At 30.6% G+C, this 9,068-nt stretch overlaps 1 protein-coding gene across 1 annotated transcript; it reads right to left on the minus strand.

Moving 5' to 3' along the window:
• Positions 1-5,317: 5,317 nt before the first annotated feature.
• Positions 5,318-7,970, minus strand: LOC101268865 (BURP domain-containing protein 6). Its single transcript, XM_004239163.4, has 3 exons — positions 7,841-7,970; positions 6,452-6,566; positions 5,318-6,335 (listed from the first exon to the last, which is right to left on the minus strand). The coding sequence occupies exons 1-3, from the start codon at positions 7,868-7,870 to the stop codon at positions 5,467-5,469; spliced, it is 1,014 nt and encodes a 337-aa protein (XP_004239211.2). The 5' UTR covers positions 7,871-7,970; the 3' UTR covers positions 5,318-5,466.
• Between the last annotated feature and the right edge of the window lie 1,098 nt (positions 7,971-9,068).

Consider the following 9,068-nt stretch of genomic DNA (forward strand, 5'->3'; position numbering starts at 1 on the left):
TTTCTACTCTAAGTCTTGGGTTCTTGCTTAAATAGTTTCCAAACGTTTATATATGATGAAATTGATGTATAATTGATTTTTTCTAATTAAATTGTCCATGAACCCTTGATCTTCTCAAACTCTAAATTTCACTAAAATATGGGTGAATTGATTATGCTTTGATATTCATGAATTCATGTGTAGATTGTAATGGGCTTTTGATTCATGTATAGATTATGTATGTATGGTGTATAGGATGTTTCAATTTGATCAATTTAGTAAGGAATACCCTCAGATCTATTGCATGCTAAGCTTATTGAATTGATATTGACTTAATGCTTACAGATTCTAGTGTAGATTTCTATGGGCTTTCTAATGATGTAAGAATTGTATTCAATTTATATATAAGTGGTTTTAGATTGATAAATCTATATTGAATTGACTTAGATTTCATTGATTATTATAGTTTATGTATTGAATTGATATTCATCCATGGGTAAGGGCCTTATGGTATCGAATTGGATGAATTAGCTTTGGAATCAAAGTGGTAAGATGGAGTGGGGGTAAGATTCCCTAATTCCTTTTATTAAGTGTTAATTAGACTTAAATGTTTTGATTCGTATGGTCCACTTATAGTGGCGGTGCTATGTGAATTGATATGGCCTTGTCGACGTTACTTTATGCAATATGATGATCATGGCTTTGTTGGCACTACTTGAAGTACTATGATGTTTTGTATATTTGTTTTATGTGAAGTATGAGTATATATATCTATTTTGGAATCCATGTGAAAGTATATTTTCTTTCTATGTATGTTAGGAAATCATGTAAACTATGACTATGTGCTTCTATGTGTAGTCCTAGGGTTGATGCATTATTGTTCCTACTTTACTATATAAGTCTATAATAGTTATATTGATGATGATATGGTAGTGTGTAGGATGACTTAAATATGATAATTGTTATCCCTGTGTGCTTGTAGAATGATTAGTAATATGTGTTAAGGTGAAGTATGTGGTGTCTTGTCTTGGTTGACTTGTGTCCCTTACTTGATGCTTGTATTAATATGAATATGTGATGTCTTGAATTAGGATGCTAAAGTATTTTAGTCTTGAATGTATGGATAATATGTGAGCTTGAATGATGTTAAGAGGGTCTTTTATGTGAAACATTGAACCTAGTGGTAAGGTTATGTATGTTGAAGTCGAAAGTCCTAATAGTATCCTTCAAGTAAAGGAATAATGGACTTAAGGTTGATTGGATGGAACGGCATCATATCACACCTTAGGAAAGTCATAATGATCTTCTTGTCGCCATTCTGAGGTATCCCTAGTGGACCAATCTTTAGTAGGGTAAATGTGATTGGGTTATGAACTTGTTATGGAACCCTTTTATGTGAACCTTTAATGTGAATTACTCTATGAGAAAGATGCCTAGCACCAGTGAGTATGGTAAGGGGAGTAGTTCTAGTTAAGTATGAGACTAGATTATAAAGCATGCCCTTAATATTCCTTAACCATGTGCCTACATGGAATGTGTCCTAGTTCTACCCTTGGCAAGTAGAACAACCTCATCGGAATAGGTTAGAACTCTGGATTCCATGAGTTGCTACCATGGTTTATATCGGTTATTACCTATTCTCATCATATAGAATACTTACTAGCGCTAGATAAGTTCTATGAAGTTTAGGTGGTGGTGTGGGATGCTATCTAGACATTGCACAATAGGCTTTGAAGGTGTTAGTGAGAGTCCCTAGGTCTTGTCTAAGACCATTACTTGAATGTTCTTTATGTGGTGAATAAGTCTTAAATGAACTAATGAATTAATGACTTAATTTAAGGTTGTATGTTAAATGAAGTAGTACTTATCTAGAGTAGTTAAGGGTTGTCTAGTTAAGGTATGAAGGGGGCATAGGAATGGTCACTTCTTATCTTACCTAAATAAGTCTTAAGAATGACTCTAATTAGGGAAGTTGGTTGATTATGCGGACATGATGTAAGCCTTAGGTAGTCTTAAGGATTACTTAGGTAATCTTGAAGAGGTCATTATGGACGTTATCTTCTTGATTTACTTAAGTAGGTCTTTTGATAACCTTTAGAAAGAGAATGCCATATCATCTATGTGTTGATGTATTATTGAGCATGATTCTATCCTAGGAAGTCTATAGGATCTCTTGAGTGTGTGTGTAAGGGATTGTATGGGTTGTCGCTTCACAACTCACTCAAGTGAGACTTAAAAGCACCTTTGGTAGGAGAATCTCATGCTCTTATGTTGGTGTCTTGTAAGTGTGTATGTGACTCATCATAAGTAGTCTTTAGAATCATTTAGGAATGCCTAGAGAGGTTGTATGGGCGGTCTCTCTTTGTGTGACTTAAGTGAGTCTTCGGATAGCTTTAAGTGAGATAATTACATGCTAGAAGATGTCTAAGTGAAGTGGAAGAACTTCACTGTAATAGTGAAGTGAGTTCACTGGAAAGTTCTCTTAAAATGTGACTTTTGTTAAATGATTTCTTATGTGTTTCTAAGTTGTTAAATGTTGTTCTAATGCTTATAGTATGATGTTTTAATCGAAATTCATGAAAAGCATGCTATTTACTAAATGTCCATTTTTCATGGTTTTTGCATGGTTTTCATACTTAGTACATCTAATGTGCTAACCCCTTCTTTTCCCTTTTTGAATAAAGTGTAGGGAAATGGAAGTCTTGACGTGCCATGGAGGATGGATAGGTTTCTAAGGTTTGAAGATGAAGTATTGGTGAGTGCTCATCGATTCGAGGACAACATCCACATGTCCGTTATGTTATAGTCTTTATTTTATGTCTTGTATGGGATTAGTCCCAAGTGGTGTATACCCTAAACTTTAGATGGTTCAAGTAGATGTTATAAAGATTTAATGTTTTAAATGAAAGTCTTACGCTTGTGTAATGTTTATGAAAGAGTTCTTCGTGTGTGAATAAAATTTTAAATTCTTACCTATTTTAGTATGTTTATTATGCAATGAATGATACGAGAGGCTTAGATGAGACTTCTTGAATTCTCATTTTTCGTGTGACGACACAAGGACACTCTAACTTCTAGGGTGTACTTACGGGTTGTGACGATCATAATTGACTATGTAAAGTCAAAATATAATGTGTCGGATCCACTTACAAAAAGGCCTAACTAGAGAGAAAGGTTAAAGATCATTTAAGGGAATGGGTTTACGGCTTAGGACAAGTCATTATGGCGGTAACTGTATCTAGCAGACTAGAGATATCAAGAGCTAGATTTAAGGAGAAAAACAAAATTGTGAATGACGGTTAGACATTGTCAACCAACTCAATCCATTCTCATGATGAACACAATGCTTAAGAACAAGGATACAACATAAGGCTTGTTAATGAGTTAATAAATCTTAATGGTTTCAATGATTTGCTATGCTTGGCAGAGTTGACCAAATAGTGTATCTACTCAATAACATGGTTAGAGATCACCTATGTGAGTGTAAATTGTAAGCTGCTTCAAAGAGAATTATTCTCAAAAGCCTATTATCTATACACTCATGAAACCAAGAGGTGTTCATGGCTAAAAGACCACAGTAGTAGGAACCATAAATGATAAAGGGTTAATTGTGTGACATATGATTGTCTAGGTATACATAAAGGCTTGACGGTTCAAAGATATCACATCTATCGATTGACCGAGTATATCAAACATATGTTCACTACGGAAAGTCCAGGGGGAAACCTACTTATCATGATGTGATTAATTCTTGCTTGTAAAGTACACATACTTGTTCTTTCTTTGTCTTGGATTCATTCCCCATTCATGCGGGGAATTATTGAGTTTTAAAAGGTGTGAATGGAAAATGAAGAGTTGACTTTTATGAAGAGTTGTGACTTTTATGAAAGGTTGCGACTTTTATGAAAAGTTGCGAGTTTTATGAAAAGTTGCAACTTTTATGAAAGATGACGACCTTTCTGAAGGTTTATGGCCTTTCCGGTAAGGCACAATAAGAAGTTTTTTGCACTACCCTTTGTATTCTATAAATTGAGGGATTTACTTTCATTTTTAAAATAGAATTTTTGGACTTCTTCTACTACTATTGAATCTAGTATTCTAGGTGTACTTTACTGTCGTTGTGTAGCTCGCTGACACCAGCGTTTTGGATATCAATACACTGATGATTGAGATCATTCTATTTTGGGAGGACATATTCCAAATCAAACCTCGAATACTAGAGGGGAATAATTTCCTTAATGGAACATTGTGCATTCAGTGGACTTAATCTTCTTTTTGTTTTTTCAGATTCTGCAATGTGTTACAGATTTTAGATTTGTGAACCAATTTTTGTTCTCCTGTTCTTCACTGGTTCATTAAACTTTGGTAACTTCGTGTTTCTGCAAAGTTTTTTGTGTGTCAGTAAGATTCGTTAAACACAAATTGATAACAATTCTTCTTTGAGAAAAATATTTCGTATATTTCTTTTAATCTGTTTGTGATTCTAGTTTATCAACTAATTTTAATTTTCTAGTTGTGAAAATATTCTTAAACTTTGTTGTGTCTTACAAAGTTCTTCAAAGTTTCGTTCTAAGTATGATAGAAATACAAGATGAACAACATAGATAACAACAATACATTAGAGAAATGGAATTATTTCTTCACACAAAAAAAGACAGGGGATAGTAACAAATTGAAAATGCACCACTATTAGTCTATTACTATTACAAAAGTTAAACATAATTTAATTAGTTAAGGTTATCCATTTTCCTTTAGAGTTTAACTTCTATAGACTCACATCAAATTATAAAAGATTTTTTACACTTCAAGGTAGTAGCACAAAAAGCACACACAATTATACAACCCATACTATGTTACGGTTCATTTGCATTTGACAACTTCATCTTGAAAATCAACCCCTAAAACATTATAACCTCTTCTTATTTAAAAACCATATTATCTAGATCCTAATCCCACATTGTAGTATCAAAATAAGGGAAACTTTGCAATACAAACAAGTAGTATCAAATTTCAGTGGATTAACATAGACTTTGATGTATGCAAATAAGAACTAGCTAGCATCATTTATTGTGTATCAAGGAAAGAACAACTTTGCACTGCCAAGTATGTGAAGCAAAAACAAAATAGGAAGAAGAGGTTTCTACTTGCCAAAGACATTTTGGTCTAAAAGGTATGAGAGCAATAAAATCACAGAAAGCTGATTATCATTGATTTGAAGGAAATTTTAAATTTATCCACTACTTCACCAACATAAATTAGTTGTGGCATATATTTCATTAGTAAGTTTAGCAATGAATAACTATCATGATATCATTCGAGGATCATACAAAAAGTAATATGAAGCAAAGGGTCATTTCCATTTATTTATAAAGAGAAAGATACATTACACATGAAACACAGAAAGGTAAACGACTACTCTTAGAGAACGATTTAGGATGGCGTCTGAACGCTTATTTCATAACTCCAAGTAGCATCTTCGTAGCCTATTTAGATAGGTACAAAGACTATTTGATCATCTTGAAGAAAATGACAAATTGGCGTAGTTCCAGGCTTAACCTTGAGAGCTACAAAAGGGATCGCGTGTGCATTCCAAAAAGATGTATCTTTGTGGCACACTGATACAGCTTTCACTTTTGTTCCATCAACACCAACCATAGATACCATATATGTTGTTGTACTTCCTCCAACATGACAATAATGTAGAGCGTACGCGTAGTTAAGCTTATGGCAAACCATGTTATCCCCATCAAATACTTGTTGAACTTGTTCAATTGTGTATCGTTGGGATGCTTGAGTTTCCCCTTGTACCTCAGAAGTAATCGCGAGGACATTGTTTGTCCCAAGTACAGATAACCCGAAATCTACCATAGACTCCAAAGAAGTCACACAAGTTTTCTTCTCTTTATGTTTCACTTCTGACTCTTCACAAAGTTTAATTGTTTTCTTAATCGTTTGAGCATCCTTTGATTTACTATCGATTAAGAAATGGTTGAGGATCTCTGGGTATTTTTCCATCGAGAAGGGAATTGATTCAACAAAATGTCTAGGAAAAAATGGTGCTTCGTTTTTATTTAGGAGAGAGGGAAACTCGATAAGTTTTCCCTTCTCCAAGTCCTTCTCTAAAAAGAAGTATTGTTTCAAAGTATCATAATTAAGATTAGTCTTGAAACTACTTCCTTCAGTTACTTGTTTGATCATATTCTTGTTAGTAGCACGATTCGTGCTGGAATTTTCCAGCACGAAACGTTGAAACTCCGAATTAGCAGCATGATGCCAGCTAATGGGAATATATCCACTTAAACCATAGTACACTTTCTTCTTAGTGTTTTCTTGTTTTAGCGCAGGAACAACACCGTCTGTAAAATCATTATCACAATAAATTGTTAAAAATCATGAGAATTCTCATAGTTTGAGGTATGCCCGTAATACTATTCTTAAAATATAAACACATACAATTAATTTCATTTTATACCTGAGTGAGGAAGGAAATCTTTGATGACTTTGGGGATTTGAGTATTCGGCAATTTTATATTCCAATAAACCTCTGGAGGTATCGCTGCATAAGTACTTGCTAATACAAAAGCAAGCTACATATATATATTTGAAAGGAAAGTCAGTCATTATTATATATATTAAGTTGAAATCGCTATAAAACTCATATATTAAACTTATAGTTGACTTAGATAATGGAATTTAATTTGTCAAGGAGTAATATTTGAGCATATAATATATAGATTGTCCGACCAAACTTTTGAAAGTTAATTAAACTTTTTTTTAGTGAGTTTGAGATGTTTGATCGAGTCACAAAAAGTTATTTTTCAAAGGGAAAAGAATATAATATACCCCTCAGCTTTGTCATTTATAATTGTTTTATCATTCGTCATGAAAGTGACTCATATATGCTCCTAATGTTATATTAATTTAAAATTATTATTTTGATGGTCAAATTTATTTGTGTTTCACTAATTTTCTTGTAAAATATATTATAGACGCCCCATTTTTCATTTTTTATTTTTACAAATACAAAAATTAGAATACAATATACCCGCGAAAAAAATCAATTTTTACGCTAAAGAATCAAATATAAAGAATAAGAAGCTCGAATAATGATAATCAAAGAAGTAAAAAAATAATTTTTGTATTAAATTATAAATTGGAATTTGTTAGAAGGATCGTATATACCCCTACATGAATTTTTAAAAAAATTTGAAGTCAAAAAAAATAATTTAAAACTAATTTTCTTACTTCTGTTAGATGAAGGATACATGTGAGGTCCTTTTTGTACCGGTAAAGGTATATGTGAACAACTTGTATAAGAATAAGGATATATATGAGTCACTTTTATAACGAAGGGTACAACAACTCTGAATAACTAACTTGATGGGTATATCATGCTTTTTCGCTTTTGTAACAAAATGCTACATATTGTTACCCTAAAATCATATTTTTTTCCTCTTCAAAATAAGCAAATCTTAAAAATTTAGTGAATTATACTACTTACTAGTTAAGTACTCCCTCCATCTCTAATTATTTGTCCAACTTTCTTTTTTAATTGTCTCTAATTACTTGTTTATTTTGACAAATTAAAAAAAGATAAATATTTTTAACTATTATATCCTTAATTAATTTTTGAAAAAAGTAGAACTTCTTGAAAGTCTTAAATTTTTAACTCATTCACTTTATAACTAATTGAGATAAAACGATAAATTTATTATATCAATAATATATGTCAATTTAAAAGTGAACAAATAATAGTATGATAATATTTTCAGAATCAAATGATAACGTAGAAAAGGACCTAACTTAAATAAGTTGTAAAAATGATAAGATAAAAACGTATATAAATAAAAATGCTACTTACCAAGAAAATGGTAAGGGCCTCCAACTTCATAGGAAAATTATTTGCTATGGATATTGTAGAAATAGCTGAACTTTGATGGAATTCAGAAACAGAAATTATCCTTTATTTATAGGCATAAAAATTGCAATATCTACCACTTAATGATAATATAAAATAATTTTTTTTAATTATATAATATAATATATGACTGGACTATTTATTAAATATTATAACTGGATTATTTATATAGTGGATCACTATATATGCGTACAGATCTTGATAAACGGAACAATTAATGTTTGCAATAATTAAATAATATTCCTTTCGTTTCTTTTACGTGTTATTTTTATTTATCCTATAAATAGTTAGATTTATAATACTTATCATTTTTTAATATCAATATATAAATTATGATATTTTTTTATATTTTATCTTATAAATTATTTGCCTCGAAAATATATACATTTGATCAAAAATAAATAATTTATATTCATTGATCAAATTAATTAAACAAAATAAAATAATTTATATTCATCGATTGAAAACTAACTTAAAAAAAAATTAAATAAGGATAAAATAATAAATTTACTTAATTTTGTAATAGACGTGAAATACAAAATGATGACATATAAATATAAACGAGAATGTTTGATTTTCTCAACTAGTAGAATAAACTTGTTATGTCCCAAAATATATGTCAAACTGTTCACTTATCTAGTAAGTTTTAAAAGGATTTTATAATCTTCCCTTTCAATTTATTCAATTTATATGATGTAATAATTAAGTACAAACTTAAGAAAGAAATAAAAAATTTTGAAATTTACGATCCAAAATAAATTGTCATACATGTTTATATGTGATCATAAATTATTTCAATAAGTGTTAGATAAGTATTTTAATGTTAAATTGCTACTTTTAAAATATAAATATATTATTCTTTTTTTAACTAACCAATAAAAAATATGTCATATAATTTGAAATAAAAAAAATACTTAATATTTTCATTTTAGGGTAACTATGAAGGTCAATGATCAGTAAATTAAGTATTCGAGTAAACAGTTCAAAAGATAAAAGAACTATTTTATAACTTGGATTATTTGGGGCTTTGGCGTGCACGTAACACTACTGTTTCCAAATAATTTTAATTTAGTACTAATAATTACGCACTTATATGTTAAAATACTTTTCTATATAAATTTCTATATAAAAAACGACTATCTTTAATTTAATTAGACGACTGACATTGGCG

The sequence above is a fragment of the Solanum lycopersicum genome, chromosome 5, assembly GCF_036512215.1.
Source record: "Solanum lycopersicum chromosome 5, SLM_r2.1".
In the NCBI taxonomy this organism is placed as follows: domain Eukaryota; kingdom Viridiplantae; phylum Streptophyta; class Magnoliopsida; order Solanales; family Solanaceae; genus Solanum; species Solanum lycopersicum.

Bases quoted from the DNA above. Each gene is read 5' to 3' on its own strand.
- LOC101268865 (XM_004239163.4), bottom strand. From the start codon at position 7,870: ATGAAGTTGGAGGCCCTTACCATTTTCTTG. The intron at 6,567-7,840 runs GTAAGTAGCATT...ATATATATGTAG, and splicing joins AGGCCCTTACCATTTTCTTG to CTTGCTTTTGTATTAGCAAG. The intron at 6,336-6,451 runs GTATAAAATGAA...ATGATTTTACAG, and splicing joins AGATTTCCTTCCTCACTCAG to ACGGTGTTGTTCCTGCGCTA.